The 24,162-nt window shown below is 37.3% G+C and overlaps 1 protein-coding gene across 1 annotated transcript; it reads left to right on the top strand.

Annotated features, from left to right (window-relative positions):
* The first annotated feature begins 39 nt into the window (after positions 1-39).
* LOC135687248 (putative insulin-like peptide receptor) lies at positions 40-23,562 on the top strand. Its single transcript, XM_065203765.2, has 21 exons — positions 40-2,295; positions 3,013-3,220; positions 3,905-4,513; positions 5,566-5,750; positions 6,113-6,293; positions 7,146-7,256; positions 8,763-8,904; positions 10,000-10,202; positions 10,652-10,793; positions 11,536-11,589; positions 12,279-12,320; positions 13,005-13,153; positions 14,087-14,305; positions 15,008-15,213; positions 15,881-16,087; positions 16,285-16,481; positions 17,312-17,584; positions 17,969-18,039; positions 18,930-19,264; positions 21,316-21,605; positions 21,849-23,562. The coding sequence occupies exons 2-21, from the start codon at positions 3,133-3,135 to the stop codon at positions 22,351-22,353; spliced, it is 4,209 nt and encodes a 1,402-aa protein (XP_065059837.2). The 5' UTR covers positions 40-2,295; positions 3,013-3,132; the 3' UTR covers positions 22,354-23,562.
* The last annotated feature ends 600 nt before the right edge of the window (positions 23,563-24,162 follow it).

The raw sequence follows: 24,162 nt of genomic DNA, 5'->3' as shown, positions 1-24,162 counted from the left end.
CGCCAACGTTCAGATTTCTAGATAGAGTAAAAAAGCGTGACGTTATCAAAAATCTATTTTAATAAGAATGTGTTTATTTGCAAAGTCATTTAGGGACGCTAAAGCTGTAGAAATATCGTCATTGAAGGATTTCGGGTTTGCTAGCTAATGCCTGTTATTTTGGCTTGGTTACTTTGGGTTGGAATCTAGAACCAAGAAACTGTGCCCATGTGGCTATTTATCGGCCAGTTTGTAACACATTTAACTGATTTTGCACAGTTAGATGTATTCTGTGTTGCTCTTTCAGATTATGTGAACAATTCGGGAAAATTCTGAAAATAAATTTTTGTGACAATATCACTTGGACATCATCGTCGATAAAAAAAACTCGATGACTGGGGATAATGAAATGAATGATCACGTGACCACCGGCCCCCTAATTTTAGGGCCTCTGACGGATTTTGAGTCGAAGACCCACCAGGATCACATATTGAAAGAAACAATCCCCGTTACCCAGTTTTCTAGATTACTCACAAAATTTTCCTTCCTATACATTAAACCTTGCATGGGTTTAATGGTACTCGGCATTTTTTCCATTCTTTTTAGGCTTAGGCAAAAGTAGACCTGTTTTGAGCAGAATGTGCAGATATAAAAAATCAAATTAAAATGACTAGAGCTCAACAAAGAAAAGTTTGTTTAAACTAACCAATTTATGCTCAGATTTGAAACTTTACTCATAGTCAGGTGGTGGGGACTTCTCAATCGAGATTTGCCATAGTAGTTTTTTTTGTTGCCATGTTTTTCTTCATGTTACGTTGACGAAACTTACTAAGCAGGTCCTGTGATGCGAATTTTTGTCGAACGTCTGTTAAACAAGTGAAATCTGTCCCCATCTACACTCTTTTTTTATAAGAACCAGTAAATTTAAGTTTAGGCTGACTGTTCTTAATTTTTTGGAAAATCTGAGGCTGGATTGTTCCTAATTTGTTCTTAAATTTAGAGGGTGTACGCAGTGCTATTGCTAGCTTTTTCGCTTTAAGGAGGTGTTCAGGCCTCATTTGCCAAAAAAAGAAGAGAGACAGTCTTAATTTGCTGACAAATTTGAATATTCACCGAAAAAGCACCCACACATTGCTAAAAATCCTCGATTTTGAGAAAAAGCGTTGTTCAAAATTGCATTTTGCAGAAGCTCAGCCTCAGCTTGTTCTTAATTTGTTCTTATCGACCAGTTTTGAGGCTCATGTTCTTATAAAATTTTTTTTTTAAAAAAAGAGTGTACGCCCTTTTGTAGTTAACTTTATATTTCTAATTCACCTTGAATGCAACTGCGGTGCAAAGAACATAGTAACGACATCTTGTGCAAGGCCACACAAAGTATCGTTGATCAGACCTTGAAATTAGAAGACCGAAAAACCAGTTTGTACTACCTGGTAGATGTGGACAGCTATGGACAATCTACGCAAGCTTAAAAATCGATTTATATCTCCTCAAATTGACCAGGATCTGTCACCGCCTTGTAGGGTCGCCCATTTATGTTTATAAATAAAAAACCGCTTAAGTGAGGAATCAGAGAGTAAAAACAATACAAACCAATGAAGAACAACATGATACAACGAGAAATAATTGCTTATATGAAAATTAAGTTCGTTAACAAAGTGACTTTGCTATAAAACATTTAGGTTTAGCCATTATATCCCCTGGTATATCTTTGATAGCATATCTTTGATTCTTCAGACATTGATTTCTGTACAGAGGGGGGTGCGGAAGCGGGGAAAACGTATAGAAATTGGGTTTGTTTGTGCACAGGAGATTACTTTGTCTCATATTATGATCGGTTTTAGTTTTAAGCCAGCAAAGGCTTTAACGATATTCGCATTTTCCCCACATTTTCACACGTTTGTTGATGCCTGGGAAAATGGAGAATATTTTGAAGAGCCAATATTAGTCGACAGAAATACAATTGATATCGAATTCCACGTTTATACTGTCACATTTTATTTATATTCCATTATCGTCACTAGGCAGTCATTCATGTTTTTAGCAGATTTCCAGCGCCAGCCTCTGTCACGGATTCAGCGTTTCTTTCCTTGATTGTCGAAGTGCTTCGAGACAACAGTCAAGCAGTTGGATGTTGCGGATTTGAAAAGTATTCCTGGTTTTGGGCTTTCTAGGTCTTTCCGTATCATTGAATTGGCTGATGTTAACAAAGTGGCGTGGGCTCTAGGCCTGCGAGGCGTCAAATATTCATTTTCTTGATATGTTTAGCGTCAACTTCCGGATTCATTTTTACTTAATGTTTTATTTCCAAGTGTCTTTGTGAGTATATCATTACGTTTATCAATCAGCATTTAATTTAAATCATAAACTTGTGTTATAAAGTAACCTACCATCTTTTCTCTGCTTTAATCTGCACAAATTCCAATTTTCACCCTAACTAGAAAAGATGCAGATTTTGATTGGTGTTACTTTGAAACAAAGAAAAAGGATTACATATAGCCAGTCGACAACTCAAGGAATTTTTAAATTTTTTTACTTTTGACCATTCAGCTTGAAATGGCACCATCAAATACCGGTAAAAGTGCCAAATCACTCAAGTGTTTCGGAGATTGACTGAAGTAAAGCTAGTAAAGAAATGAGTTTTGCTGGCAGATCACTGACCTAAGACCAAATTGCTGTGATTTTATATGGAAAGAGTCCGTGCTAATGTGGGAATATCTCAGCCAGTTCTAAACACTTTCAACTGATTTTGCATGTTTAGAAATATTTCGTGAAGCTCTTTCAGGTAATGTGGTCACTTTGAAGGTAATGTTTGTGTGCATTGCATTGAATTTAGGCAGCTTTAGGGAAAGCTATTTTTGATCATTTGCAGGCAAGTGAAACTAATATTTATTTGTTTACTGCAATGTTCTTGTTGGAGAAACTTAAGGAATAAAACTCTAATTTCATATGGTTATAACAGCTCACAACACGGTTAATTGATACAAACTCCATTTCTTAAAAAAGTTAGTAATATTCATTTTGCTATCTTTCCAGACACTAAGGTTGTACTGTCGCTGATTCAGCTAAGACAAGAAGGAAATTGCAGTGACGTAAAAGAGAGGTAGTCTGAGAGTCTTGTGCTTTCTATCAGGCAACTGAAAATCGCTATACAAAATGGGCAGATTATTGAAGATTTGGCACATCTTTGCAGCGACAGTGATTTGTATTGAGTTTAGCCTTTGTGTCATTTATCCATATAAAAGTGAGTCTTCTTCACATGTTTTGTTAATTATTCTACCAAAGGCTCTTATATTTACCATTTTAGCATACCATATTGCTTTCTGTTTAATATATGCCTCTAGATACCATTAAAAATAAAAGTTTTAATTTAGTTCCCAACATGAAGTTCCAAGAGCCCAGACTACATAGAACGTTTGCAAAAATCGTGCCACGGCGGGGTTTAGGAGGGTAACAGGACAATTTCTTTACTTTGCTGCCCCCAACCTCGGAGGTGCGGGCCCTGATACAGCAATTTTGACAATACCCTCCACTAACACCCCAACAGTCTACTCTCCTCCACAGAGGCTGTTGGGGAGGGAGAAATGGTAAAGCTGCTATTTTCTTCCTCCTTTCTTTCTCGCAGTTCCTCCACTTTTTCCTTTCTTCCGCAGTTCCTTTTATCCTATCCTTTTTCCCTTTCAATTTCCCTTCCCAATAGCCTCTGCGGAGGAGAGTACCCACAGCCTCATATAGCTTACATTTAAATTCTAGCCACCCGTTATTAGCCAATGCATATCTTGTCCCTAAATGCTCCGTTTCATTCTTCCATACCGAATTCTGAATATCGTATCCTGGACATCAAAGCGAATATAGAAACATGTATTGATCTGACGCGGAACAAAAGCCTATTAGTAAAACATTGCTCAATTTTGTTCCTGTCTTGTAGAATGCCAAGACACCAGCTGGCCAAGAACAATCCCAAAAATAGACATCTACGTTAAAAATGGAAAATGTACGCAGCATCGTAATTGTGAAGCATTAGTAGGTTGCACGACATTTGAAGGCAACGTTATTGTCCGGGAATCTTTCAATCCGAAGGCAAATACAACAATACCGGCATCCTTTCCGGCTCTTCGGGAAATCACCGGTTATCTGGTCATCTTTCATGTGAAAACCGATCTCGGATCACTTGAAAATCTCTTTCCGAACCTAGCTGTTATTAGGGGAACGTACCAGATTGTCCATTACTCGCTTGTTATTTATGGGACATTTTTTGAAAATGTTGGTCTGCCGTCGCTTACTGTTATCAAATCTGGCGGTGTGAGATTGGACCACAACAAACAAATGTGCTACATCCAGACAGTTAAGTGGAGATCGATCGTCCTTGACAAAGCCTACACAGAAGAGAATTTTGGGATATCATTCTACCGAAACAATGAAAATTGCTATGATCAATGCTTAGAAAATCATTGCATTGCTCCTTCTGGTCATGACAGTACGAGGCAGCAATATTGTTTTGGACCCGGAAATAAAACGAATGCCCAATGCCAGAAATGTAAGTTTGAGTTTCAAGCTTCAGTTGAATTGAATTTTGGTGGGAAGAGAGGCTAGACAGAAGAGATAATAAACCAGTGGCGTACCCAAGGGGGGGGATAGGGGGGTCCGGACCCCCCACTTTTCTAAAATCTGATCCTCGAGATTTGTCCAAAAACGATGTAAAACCCATTGAGAGGGGGGGGGGGTGTAGTATACTGTATGGTTGTGTCAATAACAATTATAAAATACTTTGCTATTTACTATAGTTAACATAAATCAAATAATGGGGAAACATTTTGCACAAAGGGCGTTTCCCTGCATTTGCGAGTGTTTGAAGGGCGTGGTCCCAAAAAAATTTGGGGACTGCGCCCCAGACCCCCCCACTACTCCGGCCCTGGGTACGCCACTGTACTAAACAAAAGTCTTTTAAGCCCAATCATATATCATATATCATCGACACCCAGATTTACTCTTGCTGAGATTTGAAACTAAAGAAAAAGACCTCATAGCTAGTTTACAGTTATCTAAAGGGGAGGGAGGAAATAAGGAAAACATACTCCCTCTGTTGCTTTCCTTAAAAGCTCTTAATCAGCAAAACGTCATTTAATGGAAAAAACTTCGAGAGCAAATACCCAGGGGTAGTTTCAATGGGTATTTTTTTGCTTCATTTTTTGAGGATTACCAACGGAATTCATAACAACTTTTCTGTTCTAGTTTTTCGTTAATACTTTACTGAAATGCTGGCTGTTGTTGTGGAACATGTAAACATTGCCTTGGTTATAATTTGCGCTGCCTGTATTTAGCTTTTCTGCGCTTGTTTGTATAACATGGACATAGGTAAGCGGAGTCGTTGCATTGAAACGACTTACCCTAGTTTACGTTGCCCCCCCCCCCCATCTAGTGGATTAAAATTTGTAAATAAATTTGAGAGGAATAATTGACGTAGATATACTCGAAATTTTGAGATTTTCAGAGACCTTTAACAACCCCACCCCAGCCCCTTCAATTGTAACAACCTTCAAAGTCCCCTTACACCCCTATTCTCTGTGTTAATTTCTTTGCCATTTCTAGTGTGTCAGGCATCGTGTGGGCCACAAGGCTGTGTTGATGGCACAACTAACCAGTGTTGTCACAAAGATTGTCTCGGGGGCTGCACCGTCAAAGCTTCAAATCGACATTGTCATGCATGCATGAATTACAGAGCCGGGGGAATTAATCGAACCTGTGTCTCAAAATGTCCTGAAGGTAACTACGTGGTAAGTTGTAGTAACCCATGTTACTTATGTTACACATGTTACTAACAATCATAATGCAATCTATAGAGAAATGACTATGGTTTGAGGCAGCAAAGACAAGTAGGATTAATCTGATCATGCGCTTCACGAATTTTTGGCAGTCTGAATTTGTTAATACTCTATTTTTAACTGAAGTAAAGCCAATTTGGAAATTAGGAAATTGCATTACTTCTCAAATTTTTCTATTGGAAACTTTATCGTCATTTTTCTATTTTTTATTTAGTAATACCTCTTACCTTTAATTTTTCATGACCATTGAAATAACTTGAAGCTAAAATTAAAGGAAAGATTCCGTTTTGATTGTTGAAAAATTTGTTCCTCAGGTTAATGATTTTGAGTGTCAGAAAGGATGCCCAAGTTGGGGCCGATTTTGGCCTTTTATCCCTGAAGAAAAGCGATACTATGCGTTTGATGGCAAATGCGTTAAGCAATGTCCTTCCGGCTACACGAAAAACGTTGTAACCAAACTTTGTGACAAGTGCAAAACAAGCCTTTGTCCAAAAGGTATATAGCTTGACTATGTTTTTACGCTACAATTGCCGGATAAAGTAGTTTGAGCTCTGACATTGCAATGCAATGTTTTTTCCCTCCATTTTTCTGTTGTAATTGAACCATTCTTCTTCCCCTCTTAAGCGATGTTTTTAAAGGGAGACGAGCATTTCGCTAAAAATTCCGTTCCCATCTTCATTTTTCAATATCTTGTGGTTAAAATCCAAACTTTTAGGGGATACGTAGTAGGAAAGATGGCAAGGGTATTCCAATACTTTAGGGGGGGCATTGTAGGTATCTGCTACTGATATTAATAAAATGATAGATAATTACTAACTAATAAAGGTATTATTGTCATAAGTAGAAAGCTTGCCTTGTAAAGTTTTTTTGAAAAAACGACAAAAAACCAGCGTTTTAAAACGATAGAAATTTACAGATGGTGTAAATAATTTGATATTTCCCAGCCTTTTAATTACTTTGAATACTGAAAAAGTGCAAGGGACACTAAAAGAAGTGACAATTTTAAAGTAAGCGAAAAGGGAAGAGTTATAAGAGGGAAAGTTACAGGAAAGATAGGTTAAGACGGAATCTAAGGAATCGATCAAAGTGAAGAAGAAGCCAAAAATTGCCTAAGAAGGCCTAGATTGAATGTTTATTCTAATGGTTCATCTACTTGATGTGAAGAATCAAGATGATATCACCTACTAGAGAATGATTTTCCTTTTATTGACTTGCATTTGCTACTATTTAACTGGCATCTCATCTGTCGATGCGGCTCTCATTTTCCAGACTTTTTATTTTAAGTTTGTAGGAAGAATTGCATTTCATCTTTTGAAATACTCTCATTTGCCCAATATTCATTTCTAGTTTGTAGAAATAATGGCGAATATAAAATCGATGGGATATCGACGATTAAAGGATTAAAAGACTGCACTGTATTTAACTCCAGCATCGTCTTAGAGATCCGAGCCGGACCAAGTAAGTATCTTATTTCCCAAAGCTCAGGAAGAGTAGCAGAATCTTTTTATTGTTGTTATCTACCTGTAAGCGAATCTCCACAAAAAAGTAGACAGTAGTTGAAGAATCTTCAGGCTCTCTATCGTAAATCAGGCCCCCCAGAAGCGGTTTTAGGGACAGCAGGGCTTGAAGCCAAAATTATCTGTGAGACTCTTGTCTTTTACAATTTATATATTTTCCTTAGGCCCTTTAGGCAACCACGAACATGGAGCCTGGGGCCATAGCCTCCCTGTACTCCGCCTAAAACCGCAACCGAAGCTCCTGATTATATAGAGCCTTTTTACCCTGAGGATCATAAGATCCTTTGGTTATTATCACCAATTCACATACAAGGGCTCCTAAAAATATGGTATTTACGGCTGATTTAGGCCTACTACAAAAGAAGCGTTAACAACATAAATATAAGGTATAATCGGTACAGGTGAATAGATCTAATACTTAATCTTCATTTCTTACAGCTTTTTAAAGGGCATGTTAACACATTTCCAAATAAGAACGAACACTCACTTCACGGCTCCACATGTTTATCTGCTTGCAATCATCTGATTCTTATGGACCACACACTTGAAAGTAACCTTTTTGGTTGAATTTCCAATTAGGCTTAAAATAAACATAACTTCTGATATCTATAATGATAAATTGGTTATTTGGCTTACTCTCAAGGCCACATTTACGTCTGTTGGGGTCCTGGGCCCAAAGTTGATTGGGGCCCCTTAATATATACCAAAAAAATTTTGTCACGTGCACAGTACTTGGCTAAACATAATCAAACATAATCAATCAACTATAAGACACGAATAAACTTGTATCCATTCCGCATTTCAGTACATTCCCAATAAAACTACCCAACTGCTGAAAACTTTTCAATGATTTTATTGGGGTTTAAAACTCCCAGGACATCAAAATCTGCTGCCATTAAACATAAGGAAACAAAGCACTACTGTGACATTGTAGACCTTAGTTCATACTCTTTTTGTTTACTCTTTTCAGCATGGTGAAACATTTTTCATCGGGGAAACCTCTGTATGGCAAATTGAGCAACAAACTAAGTGCGGTCATTGCATGAGGGGAAGCTCCAACCAGGACAAGTGAAAGTTTCGAAAGCCCTGGGGTGAAAACAAAATATGAGGCCCTCTGCGAGCGGAGCGAGCTGAAATTCTTGTGACCACGCCCTTTATTCCATTCTTAAAATGGAATTCATTACTTTACGGGGCCCGCTAAATCGAAGAATTTTAGGGATCCTCTGGGCCCGGGCCCAGTGGGCCCATGGGTAAATGCGTCACTGCTTACTCTTAACCTCACTATGCTCTGCTTTACGGTTCGAATATTCAAATGGTTTGACCATTCGTTAGCATTTTTTGACTGAAAATTTAGAAGTTGAGGTAGTAGCCAAGTGTGTGAAGCGATTCTGCGCCACGTGTGGAGGCCGAATAATTGATATTGTAAACATGCTAACATTTTATTTAGGTAACATCATGGAAGAGCTTGAGAAAAATCTTGGCTCTCTTCAGCATGTTCAAGGCTATATCAAAGTTTCTGAGTCAGAAGTGCTCACCTCTCTAAATTTTTTCAAGAACTTGGAAAAGATCGGAACAAATCACAAAAACCCGTGAGTATCGAAACATATTTCTTGAATACCAATGCAATTATAACAATAGCTGTAAAATTAATAAAGTAATGAAAGAAAACTAAATATTAGAGGAATTAAGGAAGTAACTCGTAAAAAATCGTGAAGTTGATTGAAATTCTAAATACTTACTTTCTCTTTAAACTCGTATCTCGTATAAGACCCCCTTGAATAAGCACCCATCCTGAAAGTAACATTGTTAACAAGTTCCGACCATCCAGTAAACCACTTGTTTAACTTACATGTCAATTTTTGCCTTTAGCCGGGGTACAACAGAATATTTAACCATTTTAGCCCATGATTGCCAACACATTCAACAGTCGACGAAAAACGAGATATCGACGAGGAGACAACCCAAGACAATGAATTTATCAATAAATTTATCAATATTCTTGACTAAAGTATTTTTCGTTACTTTGATTTATACTTTTTTCGACATCTTATATGGAGGTAATTAGTATAATTGCATATAAATGAACTTGAAAGTCAAGAAACAGCTAAAAATGAGCTACATTTATGGAAACATTGAGATTATTTTTAAGCCCCCTTATCGTATAAGCCTCAATATTAAATGAATAAGCCTCCTCTTATCGTATAAGTCTCCTACGGGGCTGATTCGAGGATTTACGGTAACTGATATTTACCGCAAATAAACTATTCTTATGAAGCAGCATTGATACAAATGGGTTTTAAAATTAAGCAAGGAATTTTTAAATGAATTTTAAGTGTTGGTTTTGCAAAAAAGTGCATTTGTCCCTGCCGACCTCTACCCCTATGAAACTTTTTTCTTCCATGCTTTGAAACTTCCCTAAGTTTGAATTTTACTAAGTTCTTCTTTGTTAAAAATTATTCTTAAAATAGCGATTAATTTTCTCTTGTACATGACTCTTTTATTACTTGTATATTATCCCTGCCGTCGCCACACCCCCCTCCCCCCTATAAAACTTTTCTTCTTCCATGCTTTGAGACTTTTTAAATTTTAGTACATACTTCTTTGTTAGAAATGATTTTAAAACAACGAATGAGTTTCTCGCGTAAACGATTCTTTTATCAACTGTTGCAATCTCTGCTTTTCAGTTATTCACTGATGGTATTAAGCAACCCGAATTTAAAGTCTTTGTGGAAACCAAAGAAGTTGACAGTGAGGTACGGGAATATACTGCTGCACGGAAACATGAAACTCTGCCCGGCTGAAATAAAATCATTCAACAAAACTCTGAACACCACTGCCAGGAACATTGGTGCCCTGACCCAGGCTCAGAATGGCTTCTTATGCCCAGGTAATGGTTTTTATGGCTAAAGATTCTTCTTACTTGATTGATGAATGTGATTTACAAATTACAAGATACCATTGCGATGAAGGCTCTTTGGTTGTTTTGAATGGCTCCGATTTGTCATGCTACCTTGAAGCCGACTTTATTTTGAGAATTATACAAGATTTTCATAAGTATTTTCCAAGCTTCTTTCAACAATGTGTAAAATTGAAAAGTAATTACCCCTTTTTGGCATCAAATGCTATGTGAAACGAAGATGCAGAAAGCAGATTAAAAGTCTTTTCCTCAGGTTGTTAGTATCATAGAATATCTTTACTATAGTCTAAGTCACGGAGAAACTTTACTAAAGGTTAAGTCCCAGCACGTCCCTAACCATTTTATTGGTCCCTTGGATGTTCGAGTTATTGGGAGTTGACTGTGTTTCTCTGTTTATCAGGTTTTATCTTTTCACACAGGTGATTTGGATCGATTCAACATAACTGTTTTTGAGGTTACGTGTAAGAATCCAGCAAGGGATGGCAAGTGCGTTAATGTCTCGTGGCTACATAAAAGTTCCTTCGATTCAAGAAGTGTCTTTTACATTGTGAACTACAAGATGTATGTGTAACAGTTTCCTTCTATTGTAACAATGACACTAATGTCTGACGCTTTAAGACGAATATTCTGATATAACTTCTACGCCAATGTATCGGCAGCAGTGGGGACGTTATCAAGCGTCTATCGGTTTTCAGGTTTGTTAGAAAATTCTGCGGAAAAAACAACTGGTCTGCACCGAACATTTCTGTCAAACCTTCTTTAGCAATGATTTTCAAGAAACTTAGAGAATTTTGAGAAACCACTCTTGAATACTACAGTTTTTGGAATTATAATTTTCCCGCGCCTTTTTTCTGCCTTTTAAGCCCTTGTTTTCCATACTATTATAGCAGGAACTTGCAGCGTTAAAAATTATACGGACGATGTTGTACGGAGGAAGGGTGATTATGTAACGTAACTGATTGTTCGATAAAGATTTAAGAAATATTCAACCTCATTGTAGGCCTGAAGCTACATTTTCTTTACAGTCGTTTTGATAGATCCAAACCGTTAGTAAATTTGTAGATTTATTTTTCATTAACAAGTGCATCGATGTACAGGACGACGTGTGCTGTCTATGGAAAATAATGAAGCCTGTAAAGTAGAGCTGCTACAATGCTTTTGCTATGAATTGTTTTCCATCTAATGGTCTTGCATCAGCCAAAAAATATGAAGGAACAGATCGAGGGACGTAGGAAGATTTTTTCCGACTTTCTAACAGATTTTGACTTGTAACAGATGTAAAATTATTGAATTTTTTGGACAGAAAAAAGTGGACAGTTGGTGAAAAGGTGATTCAAGAAAATAACTGCAGTACAAGGTAAGCGTTTAAATACAAATAATGTGCAGCGATTTCATCAACTTATATCCTTACTTAACTCCTTAAAACTTTTCCTTATACCTATAACTATGCAGGTCCTCAGTGCCCCTCACACTGTCCATCTTCTCACTTTTACTTCCGTGAGTTGCCTAACTAGGAGAACCTTCATAACACATAGCCTTAGTGGCGGATTGAAGGGGGCAACTAGGGGCAGTTGCCCCTCCCTCGACGAGTTGAAGCAAGTGTGGCGCCCCTTTTCTTAGAAATCTTGCGCCCCTTTCGAAGAATGAGAATCAGCTGAAAAAGTTTCTGAGACCGATAGGTTAATTTGCTTCAAGGATTACCTCAAAGTTATACTGTTTATTCTGAAAATGGATCTGAAATTTTTGTATGCAGTGTACTCTCGTCACCAATTTTTGAAAATTTTTCAGCGCCCCCACTACCGACTGCCCCTCCTTCAAATTGCTCTGGATCCGCCCCTGCATAGTCTATTCTAGTATCTTTCCTGATTTCTCTTGTTTTGTGGGCTCCACTTAGAACATTACAAGTCGATATTTCTACCAAATTTTCTTAAAGAAATGTGAATTTGATACTCGCTAATGAAATTGCTCAATTTGCTAGTGAACTGCTATCTACTCAAAAACGACGACAATGCATTTTACTTTTTCTTGTTGTTTCTGTCTCTTTAGGTGGTGTCAAGTCGATGTAAGCATCCCAGATCTGCGCACGAAGTATGAATTTGCTTATCAGTAGCAAAAACCTTCTTAACATTCTTAAGGTTTTGAACATTCTTAAGGGTATTGCCCCCGTCTCATTAAAGTTTCAAGCAACGATTTGACCACTAAAATGAATCGCTATTTGAGAAGCCAGTTATCCATACGTTTAATGATTGTGAATTCGTGTAAGTTAGTGAGGGCGTTTAATTAGCAAGCTCTCTAGATAGACTGAAGTCAGCCTACCTTGCCAATGCGTTCTCCGTTTTTAGAGAGCAATAGTTTCCTGCCCCCCCCCCCCCCTCCTACCCTCTGTAAGGCAAAAAGTCTACTTTTTTTGTTTTTGTACCAATCTTTTGTCAATTTATCTTAAGTACAATATGTAATGCCAATCTGCTTCATAGACTGAGCTATGGAAAAGTTACGGAAGTGCACCTTTAATCATCAAAGATTTAAAAAAGAAAAAACAGAAATTTGTGAAAGTTTAATCTTTCATTGTTTGGTACCACTGTATCATAGGCTTCTGTCGACTGGAAATTTTTTATATCTGTGCGCATGAATGAGAAGTAGATTGCAAAAAGGAATAATATGCTGAAAGGCGATTATGCCGTAAAATTGTAATTTAATTGCAGGAGTCGATTTTATAAGAATGACAATTTAAGTAATCAATCGATGTCATTCTGTTATTTTTCTTTTTTTCAGTTCAAGCCGCTTGGGTGACATTGAAATGGTGGAACAAATCACGCATCTTATTCCATTTACTACATATACATTCTTCGTCGAAACCTATCTAATAAAAAGTGGAGATGGTCGGAAAAGCTATCAGCTAGATTATCACCTACCTGAAGGAAGTAAGTATTTTAAATGCTTTGCTTTGCCAACAAGGCTGTCGCTATAGTTTAAGAGGGTGCGGGTGTGACACCCTGTTGAAAAAGCTTTTATGCCAAAAAGAAGATGCTTTAGTTGTCTAGCTTTGATAGAAAACGTATAGAAATCTTGGCTCAAAGAAAAATTAGTGGCACCACTTGTGTTACCAATTTTTCAAATAAATTGATTAGGCACTCACTACATAAGAGTTCGGTTAGAGACGAAACACGATCTCTTCGATGAATTGTAACCATTATAGGCTATTTCACCCCAACAAAACGTTACACTTTGTTCAGCCATGAATTTATTCCTTTTTAACTTTGACAATTCAATAAATTTTAAAATGACTGATTGATATTGTAATAAATTCATAAGTGTTTTAACGATATGATGATAGAGGTTGATAAATATTACCAACTTCCGCATCGATCTGTTTATTCAAAAGAGCATTTTATCACTTGATTTACACAAAACATGGGCTTTGGATTACTCATCAAATTAGAGAACTATCTCTCAAATTCTAAAAACTGAAGACTATTTTCTCAAATATTTTATTTTAATGTTCTGTAAACATTACTGACTGAAGATATACAAATTCTTTTTCATAAGGCCCCGTAAGGAACATGTTGCAAGAAAAGCGTAATAAAAAAACACCATATCGTAGGATCCTTTAAGTTTTATCACTGAGATACAAAGTATGAAGCATAGAGAACAAAGAATTTATATTGGTATTAGTGTGTCTTGTACAAACACTGATTGGGAGGTTTGTTGCGTTACATTATGCAATTGCCCAAAATGAAAGAAAATGCTCGCACTTCTCCCTGGCCAGTTAGAAATAACGGTTAATGGTAAGACCGCCACTTTTTCTGGACTCTGCTATGTACTGAAACGAACTTATGCATAGTTTTACTTTTCAGTTCCTGGAATTCCAGTTGGTTTAAAGACAGCGTATCTTTCTGCTTCCGCAATCGAAGTGAGTTGGAATCCGCCAGAAAGTCCAAACGGAGTGATCACTGAATACAGAATATACTATGAGAAGAAGAAGTACTCCTTTTGGAATTCTGGTCTAGACTGGTGCTCTAGGCATTTATCATCTAGTGAAGAAGAGATAAATGGGAACAAAAACGCTACTACCGGTATCTTTAATCGTGTTTTGTTTTTCTCTAAAGAAAAGATTGGATTTTGATCGCTGACTAAGTTTGGGAAAACTTCATATAGATATGTACGGGCTTTCTAAAACGCCCTAGAATTTCTTGTATCTTCCAATATTTAAATATGTCTCGTTCTGTTCTCCAAATCTTCTTGTACTTATCGACAAGAAGAAATCTTCCTCATCGATTTGCTTCAATACAGCTTATCTTTTCACTTGCTTTAGCCGGGCATTAGTAGAGAAATGGAACTTGTTTTGGCATTAGGAGAAACATTGAACTGGAGAAACATCGATATTGAGAGCTTTCTTCTGTCATCTTCATTTTCCAGTCACTTCCATCTTTTGTTTTATTTGGTTTTTTCTTTCTTGATCATTTTTGCTTTATATTTTAACTCGGTAAGATCTGATTCCAAATTTAACTCAATATCAACTTTTTCTGAGAAGCGTTTTATTAGATGAATCATATATTTTACTTCTCGTACTTTGCCATTTTGTATAACTGCTTGTACATTGAAACTGTACATTGAAACTGTACATTGGTGGATTTATGTATTGTTGTAAATTTGATTTAATTACTGTTTTGCAGTTTGGAGACTTCCTTGGCCTAGATACATTGATTTATTAAAAAGATAAAAAAAGGAATAGGAAAACTTTAAAGGTTTTTAAATTGTTTTTTATTTTACCACAGGTTCTTGCCCTCGAAATGTCACGCTAGAATGCGAGGTCAAAGAAAAGGAGTCACGAAGAGTTTTGGAGGACAGAAATTTTGTATTGTTTAACAGTAAGTTTGAGGATGAACTGATTACGAATGTCTTCCAGAAAGTTGAGAAAGAAAACACGGGAGATAAGCTGACAACAAAACGTCCTTCTACCTGCACCAGTAATAGCAACGAGGTGGGATATTAAATTCCATCTATAGCAACTGTGATATTATGTGTGACATTGTGGTTTCAAAACATCTTGATGACTGAATGCAGCAAGGATGTCCAGAATGTTTGATTAATGTTGATGTATTTTGTGTATTTGTACAGAATACATTTCATTCAATGTTCATACAAATTTATATACCCGATTCAGGAGCGGGAACAATAAGTGTTTGAGAATAGTTCGACAAATTTACGACGAAAGTGGCGGCTTTTGCAAGTCAGTGCTAGCAAGAAGAAAAATCTAGCGATAACAGGAATCAAGATGAACTCCTCTGCAGCATTATTTCAGACCGAATTTTTCTATATTTTCATTAGGGGGAGATTGGTTGGGGCTCATGTCACCCCACCTCTATTTTCCATCAGTTTCACCTTCATCGTTTCAACTGATCAGCGTCCTTTGAACTGTCATAGTGAGAAGATAAAATTTTTCTGATTCCCTAGCAGTTACGCCTCGTCGTTGTCCGTTAACGTTTCTTGATGTAAAATTCCTACATTGTCATATTAATCATATACATCTGCTAGTTGAGATTGAAGCAAAATTCTCTATATAACACAAAATAGACATACATGTTGGTTCATTTTCATACTATATTTATTGAACCATGTCAACTGATAATAAATACATTGTTTTTTAGACAAATTACAATCAAACAACTGCGAGTGTCGCTACACAGACCCCAACCAAAATGGCTGCCAGAACGACAGCAAAGCCAACAACAACAACTCCGTCGCACAAGCCGTCGGTGCCTCCTACAAGAACTATAGCTTACAAACAAGTGGATGGCCAGACATTGAAATATGTCATAAAGGATCTGTCATACTTTCAAGAATACATAATTAAAGTAAGTACTGTTTCTTTGATGATGAATTATCATTAGCTTCCAAACCTTCTTTGTTTATTATATTTAGGAAGAGTTGAGATAGAAAGAGTTGAGATAGAAAGAGTTAAGACCCTTAAAGTTGTTACATGACCCTTCTTATTTGCTGCAACAAAGTTTCTAATCAGTCTGGATGCAGAATATTTATTCCTTTTGCATAGGTTTGTCCTTGCAACAGAGCTGGCTGTCTTGACGTCGGACACTGCCCGGATGTGTTTGGCCAAACCGACGCAATTCCGTCAGCTGATATGATACCTGGTGGCGTAGGCGTCAACGTAAAAGGAGACATCTATGCAGTTAATTGGACTGCTCCCACGCAGCCAAATGGAGTTATCCTGCTCTACGATATACGAACAAGGTATAATCTGTTTATTTTAAGCTCTAGAGCTACAAGATCTCGATTAGTTTGAGCTACATAAACGTTTGATTTTTTTGTTTCTTTTAAGAAGTATGCCCACGTATATATGGCCTAAATTTGTTCCAATTTCTTTGTCAGAGTATATATGTTTATGTAAGTAAACACCCAATTATGGCTACACATTTTCTGCAAATGATTAAGGTTTTGGTAGTTATTTGCTGTGTACCCGCATTAGGTATCATTTCAAAAACCAGATTTAATGCAGTTCTCTTCTCTAATAGACAGTATCCTCACCTCTGTATCGTTTTTTGAATATTCTCCGTGTTTTTCTTCGGTAACAAACAATAATCTGAAATTCTTAACAATGTTCCAAAAAGTTGCCATTCCACTACGATATTTATATGCAGTGGCCAAAATATCTTGATGAACTTCTCCAATCCAATTGGTACCAAGATTTGTCATGGTACCAATTGTTGGTGTTGAAAATGTCATAAAGGTATGAGGTTTTTATCTTGGTAGTGGGTTCGAAACGACTTTAAAGTTTCAACACGCCAATTTACTGCATGAGGATCTAGCTTCATATCCTATGCAAATACTAGAAAGTAAGCACTAACGTTCATTTGGCCTTTTAGTACTATAGCGGATTGTATCCCAATAAATATAGTAATGGTTTTAAAGGCAAGGTTGTTATGGCCTAAATTTGCACTAAAAACTTCGGTATCTTTTAGGAACATCACAATAATTGCCAAACAAGGTTGATGTTTGATATTGTGTATTTTTGACTACGGGATTTCTTAAAATGGCCTAATTCTCTAGAGTTTTTCTTTCAGGCATAATCAAAACCAAGAGAAAAGACGCTGTTTGCTTGGCAGCATGCCAACTGAATTTGTAGAAAGGGGTGCAGCCCCTGGTAACTATTCCTTACGTATCAAAGTAATAACCCCAGCAGGCAATGCAACATGGACTACCCCCGTCCAGTTTACAATCAAAGAAAAGTCAGCGCAAACTGAAGATTACAACGCTGTGGTAGTTGGAGTCGGCACCACGGCTGCAGTTGTTATCATACTACTGGCATCGTTCTTATACTACGTTCGCGCTAAGAAGTATGTATAAATATGATGGTTTTGCACTTGTTGGTATAAATGTTTCTCTAGTTCAGTGGTGTTGTTGCTGTTGATATAGGGGGTTAGTTGACTTAAAAACGTATAAACTTTTTTGAGAACATTTCTTGGTCCATTCTTCTTGATCAAAAACGGGCTAAGCAATCTCAAAGCCCAGACACCATTGCCGTTACACAGTCGATAACCGTGTAGATAGCCAAAGAAAAAAGAAATAAATTAAGTTGCCACGCTAAAACCAAATCTTTTTATCACTAGCTTTGCTCTCTGCTCCTTCTTCAGTAATTTCACTCTGAAATCCTTGTTTGGCTTCCTTTCTGTAAAGGGTCTTATAAGGATGTCTAAAGGCGGACTCGTTTTCCTTTTTAGGTCCGGAGCCATGCCTGTACCGGGTGTTCTTTACGCCTCTTCAAATCCAGATTATTTGGATTCTTCTGATGGTAAGCTTGAGTCCTTTGTTATGAATGAAATATGTATGAATGAAATATCTTCAATACGAACATGTTCAAATATATCCACAGTTGATGAGCTGAAAGAGATGAAAACCTTAGCTAAGGCAACTCATGTGGTGACTAAAACTTTTGTGGATGCACTAGAGGCTGTCAGACTTGTCAGTAGCTTTTTCCTTCTTATCAAAAGACTACTACCAAACTTAGTCAAGAGAAATTATGTGTTAAAATTGAAATTTTTCAAACGACTATTACAAATTAAACCATAAAAAGCACAATCAAAATAAAATTGTGTAGAATACCTTTTGGTATTCGTATAGCGAACCAGTGGATATAGCATTTCTCGTTACGTAACACGACTGATCTGATTCATATGCAAAGTTCATAGAAAGTCATGTAACAGACGAACCGACATTGATAAATACAGTCAGTATTTTGCTGGCAATTTTTATTGCATTGTTCTTTTGAGGCTTTCTTAAAAAGGGTTACCACTTATGTTTTTGTCAAAAGAAGCCATAACCTATTGTTTAAATTGTTTAAACAGTGCTAGAACTTTGGTTAAAATTGCACTTTCCCTTGGAAGAAGTCCTGCCTTGATGTGTCTTACCTCCATGCAGAGTCAGGAAAACATTACGGTCACACGGCCACTGACCGGAAGTCCACGAAAAACAATAGAAGCTCATACGACACACCAAAGTCACGCCCTCTTTCTATTGTTTGTGAGGAAGGTTTGCCTTCTGGGATGTTTTTGTCTGGAGGATGGTTAACAACTTTTTTGGAGTCTGCCTCCATGTCTACGTTGATGACCCCTTATTCTTTATTACATTACATTATACCACTCCGTTTCTAATTGTTAATACATTTTTTACTATATTTGAAAGTTTATGTACCTGATGAATGGGAAGTTCCACGAGAAAAGGTCCAGTTGGTTCGAGAACTAGGTAAAGGTTCTTTTGGCAAGGTATTTGAAGGCATTGCACATAGAATCATAGAGGGGGAACCAAAACTTCGTGTTGCTGTCAAAACGGTAAATGAGGGGGCTTCAATAAAAGACCGCATCGAATTCCTTCAAGAAGCGTCCATAATGAAGGCGTTCAACTGCCACCATATAGTCAAATTACTTGGTGTAGTGTCACAAGGAGAGCCTACATTAGTTGTCATGGAGCTCATGGAGCGCGGTGACTTGAAAGGATTTCTTAGGGGCAGAAGGCCGGATGTAAGTGGCAGTTAGTTGACTGTTATTTTACTATGTCTTAAAGGCCCTTGCGCAACCGGCATGCTTAGCGGCAGCTGTCTTGGGAAATTGATTGTGTTTTGTATTTTCATGCAGTACGATATTAGGCCAGTTTTGAAAATATAGTCGCAAAGCATGCCGGTTCCCAAGAGCCTTTAATCACTTTGATTTACAAAAGTTCCATATTGCTAGCTATGTTTCATTTATGAAAGCCCTGAAAAGAGTTTTTAATACAAAAATAATTTAGTTTAAAGTAAAATGAATCATCCTTAGTTTATTTTACACATTTGATGTATAAAACAGGATGGTCCTAAGTTGCTTTCTCGTGTTTCAAGCTTAACACGATCATCAGACAATTTTTTGCCTATATCGCATTGAGCACTTTATGACAGACCGGTAAACAGTATTTTTCATTATTTTGTTGTATGTTGGCTTCATTTTGATTGAATATTTCAATGACCCACCATTTTCATTTACAATTTGTAGCTAAATGTTGAGTAGCTCCAGCCCATCAATAACTACGGTGGCCCACAGGTGCCACGGCAAAACTTACTTTCTCACGGCAAAACTTTCTTTTTTCACGGCAAAACTTTCTTTCTCACGGCAAAACTTACTTTCTCACGGCAAAACTTACTTTCTCGCGGCAAAACTTTCTTTCTCACGGCAAAACTTTCTTTCTCACGGCAAAACTTTCTTTACGTGATGTTGTATACGTGATACTTAGATCTAATCAATGCTTTAGACGTTTTAAACTTCGCAGATTTGCGAATACCTACATTTTCTCTTGATAATTCTTGCAGAAAGACAGCCTAGAAATGGTCTAAAATTTATCTAGGTTGGGCTAGGCTAGGCCTATATGCCTATCTCAACGAAACAGTACCGCATGCAAGATCTTTGATTCCTTTGTTTTGAGAGCAGTGAAAAAGATCAACTCGTTGAAAATTGGCGTGCACATAAAATTCGTGCAAAAAAATCTCGTACGTGCACTTGGCAGGCTCGATTGTGGCTTGTAAAAAACCTATAAATTGGGTAATGTGTTTAATATCATATCATATCGTATTACTCACAGGGTGGGTTGATGGCTAGGTACTTAATTTTTCGAATAATAGTAATAACAATGAATAAAGAAATGAAATAATAAGCATGGGCATAATATAAGGGGAGAAAAAAATCGAAAGGGTTGCCCAACAAACAACATCCATTGTTTATGAAAATTTTGCCTGACTGACTCATGGTAGATTTCTGCCTGATTATCGCTTTTTTGGAAACTTTTCAATGTTGAGAAACTACAGTTGCCGCTACAGCCCCCTTATCTCCCCAGACTCTTGCCTACTACGCCTATGTTAGAAAAGCAAAAGGAACAAAGCAATACGACGACGAGAATCCAATGTCACGAGATAAAATTTTCAAAATAAATTAAATTTAAGTAATAAATTAAATTCAAAGAAAGTTTTGCCGTGAGAAAGAAAGTTTTGCCGTGAGAAGTAAAAGTTTTGCCGTGAGAAATAAAGTTTTGCCGTGAAAAAAGAAAGTTTTGCCGTGAGAAAGTAAGTTTTGCCGTGAGAAAGTAAGTTTTGCCGTGAAAAAGTAAGTTTTGCCGTGAGAAAGTAAGTTTTGCCGTGAGAAAGAAAGTTTTGCCGTGGCACCTGTGGGCCACCGTAAATAACCCTCTTACTAGAAATTTTGATTCGATCATTCGAATTTTATAGAAGTCACAAGAAAAAACGTGCGAGCGAAATCAGTTTCACGTTTATTTATCATAGGCATTTGAGAAATCTGGGACTTCTGGGAGCTGGGAAATCTGGATAAAGGGCTGCATCCTCTATAATGAGGCAACATTCATTGCAATTTAAGGTCCATTCGGGCAGTTCCTTTTCAATGAAGCAGTAATATACGAGCAAAATCCATACTCCCCCCATATGTTTTGCTTCCGCTATGCCAATTATACTATGATGTAGCCAGGAGCTCTCAAGGAGCCAAAAAGCGTCACTTGGAAAAATGATATTTTAACGATGTGTTTGTTTGTATTGCAGACTGAAAGTGAACTTCTTCCACCTTCCCTGGCCGAATTGCTGCAAATGGCCGCAGAGATTGCAGACGGAATGTCCTATTTAGCAGCACGGAAATTCGTTCATCGAGACTTGGCTGCTCGCAATTGCATGGTAGCTGCAGATTTCACTGTGAAAATTGGCGACTTCGGAATGACGCGTGATGTTTATGATACTGATTATTACCGCAAAGGAGGTAAAGGCCTACTTCCAGTGAGGTGGATGGCCCCCGAAAGCCTCTACGATGGCGTCTTCACGAGTGCCTCCGACGTCTGGTAAGCCCCTGTAGAAAACCTAAACATTAAGATAAAACAGATTGCTAGAGCTATTTGATGGAATTGGTTAGTTAAGACCAAAACCATTAAAGTATACAATTATCCTTAGAAAAACCTGCATTAAAGGTCAAATGTTATGAAAATTGCAAATGTGGCATTATTGTTGTTCCTATCCAAAAATATAACCTTGCTTATGTTTCTTTCGTCTTTTGGTTTTTCAATAACACACAATTTCCATCTAAGGTCATATGGCATCGTTCTTTGGGAAATGGCAACACTTGCTGCGCAGCCATATCCTGGAAAATCAAATGAAGACGTTCTATCCTTTGTCATTGAAGGAGGGATTTTAGAGCAACCAGAAGCCTGTTCTGATCGATTGTACAACATGATGTGCAATTGCTGGAAGCCAGAACCTAGAGCTAGACCTTCCTTCTTGGAAATTGTCCATTTCCTGGAATTCGATGTTTCTGAATCCTTCGAAGAGGTGTCTTATTATCACGAGATGAAGCGCAGGCTACTTGAAGCAACTGATTCTGATATGACGCCTGTTCAAGAGCCTCTTAACCAAGGAAGACGAGGCCTAACTGAGGTTGCTGGGACGTCTTCATGTAATATGAAAAATGACGAAAACTGGATGACTGAAGCTGATCGTGGCATGGGCTGTCAGGGAGAAACTTGCCAAGGAATAGAGAACGATATGTATTCAAGTAGTGAAAAGGACGTAAGATATGTGGAATTTCCAATGTAACAGAGATACCAATATTCAAAGTTTGATTCGAAAGAACACGTTTGTAGGGACTTTATTGCAATATGAATGATTTGGATAATGTATATATCAGAACCCCATAGACTGTTGCTCTACAAGCTCCACAGCCATAGGCAACGACTAAAGTAGTTTGAGCCTCAACACAATCATAAGAAATGTCGCTACCAATAAAGAAAGTTGAAGGTGATATCGATAGCACAACCCGTTACAGCTGTGGAAGCTGAACGATCAGGGACAGAGGGAAAGACTTCACTCTCTATTCTTGACCCTCTCAATGTCATTAAGAATTCACTCACAATGTGAATTCGAACTTTCTCAGGCAGGTCGTTTTCAAAATTATGCGTCTTAGTTAAAAAATGTAGGGGTATTACATGCCTATACACCAAATAGGATACACACCTGCTCTTTAATTCCTTCCAATTACAAATATGGCCTCGTTGAAGTTCTAATATACGCAAATCTGTGACGACAGTATCAGAAAACATGTATATAAATATGATATGTCTACTCTGCATGTCTAATGAATTTTTAATTATTAATGCAATAACAGTTTCAATGAATATATTGCATCTTTGTTAAATCCCATGTAAATTATGGTAATTTTAAAGCAATCTGGCTTCTTGATTTTAGACTCTTGTAAACATAGGTTTGAAAGTCAGTAACTGATTTGATTCAAAAAGGTATTATAATTTTGAGACTTGATGTGTCGTTGCTGATGCTTGTAAACTTGTTTATTGAATATTCCCTGCAGAAAAGTCAATTTCATATGTTTTATTTAAATACCTTTAGCCAAATCTGCAAATTAGAAAAATTCCCATAAAAAGTTTTCTTCTGTTCCTTAATTAAATTTAGGAATATTCTGTTTCTAAATATTTTTAACTTAATTATTGGAGGCTTCAAAAGTGCTAACATACTTTTGTCACCTTGTAAGGTAGGACACTTTAGGATAACATACATTTTGAGAAAAAGTTTTTGCTGGGTACTTTGAACGTAACTTTGCCTCATTTTTCAAATGGAATCCAACCCTGGGTGCAAGAGCCTCAGAGAGTCAAAGGATGACGAACAGGGGAAAGGAATTGCGAAGGAAAATATAAGGAATTCCTTTTCCCCGTTTTTCATTATTTGACTCTTTGAGGCTCTGGTACCCAGGCTAATGGAATACATATCAAGAACCGCGGAGCGTTTTACAGATTCGGGGGGGGGGGGAACTAAAAAATTTTGGGGAGAGGCTAAACATGCTAAAAACCAAGAGCAAGGCAAATTTTTGTATGGTTTCAAGTACATTTTGCAAAAAAATGCCCCTCTCCCCACCCCCCCCCCCCCCCCGCTTCCGCAATATGCAAGATGATAAAGAAAATTTCGAATTTGCTTGTTTTAAGATTTCGAGAAAAAGCAGATCGTAGTCCTTTCTACTATAATAGTGTATGCATCAAATACATCAAATTTGAGACTAGACAAAATATTCCGAACGATGCAAACAGCGTTTACGTTGTCTTACTGGTTTTCTTATATAAAAGATTTTTGATTTGAATACTCTTCGTACTACGTAACAGCTAGAGTGGAGGAAAAATTTGGACGCCCGATGCCAGATATCTTGATTTTTAGTTTTGATCAAGAAGAGAAACATTGAGCTTTAGGTAAGATAGGGCAACCAAGCTTCAGCTTTGCATGCGCAAGAAAGGGTATAACTTAGATTTTTATCAGAAATGCCCATTCCATATTCATTTTCCATATCCATTATCGTTGCATACTACTTTTATCGTAAGAATCTCAAGAACTTTTTTTCCCCAC

This window comes from Rhopilema esculentum, chromosome 20 (genome assembly GCF_057945365.1).
Source record: "Rhopilema esculentum isolate cy_ngs chromosome 20, ASM5794536v1, whole genome shotgun sequence".
Classification (NCBI taxonomy): domain Eukaryota; kingdom Metazoa; phylum Cnidaria; class Scyphozoa; order Rhizostomeae; family Rhizostomatidae; genus Rhopilema; species Rhopilema esculentum.
The sequence above is the reverse complement of the archived record's forward strand: the minus strand, read 5'-3'. Positions and strand labels throughout refer to the sequence as shown.

Bases quoted from the DNA above. Each gene is read 5' to 3' on its own strand.
- LOC135687248 (XM_065203765.2), top strand. From the start codon at position 3,133: ATGGGCAGATTATTGAAGATTTGGCACATCTTTGCAGCGACAGTGATT. The intron at 3,221-3,904 runs GTGAGTCTTCTT...CCTGTCTTGTAG, and splicing joins TGTCATTTATCCATATAAAA to AATGCCAAGACACCAGCTGG. The intron at 21,606-21,848 runs GTAAGCCCCTGT...TTTCCATCTAAG, and splicing joins ACGAGTGCCTCCGACGTCTG to GTCATATGGCATCGTTCTTT.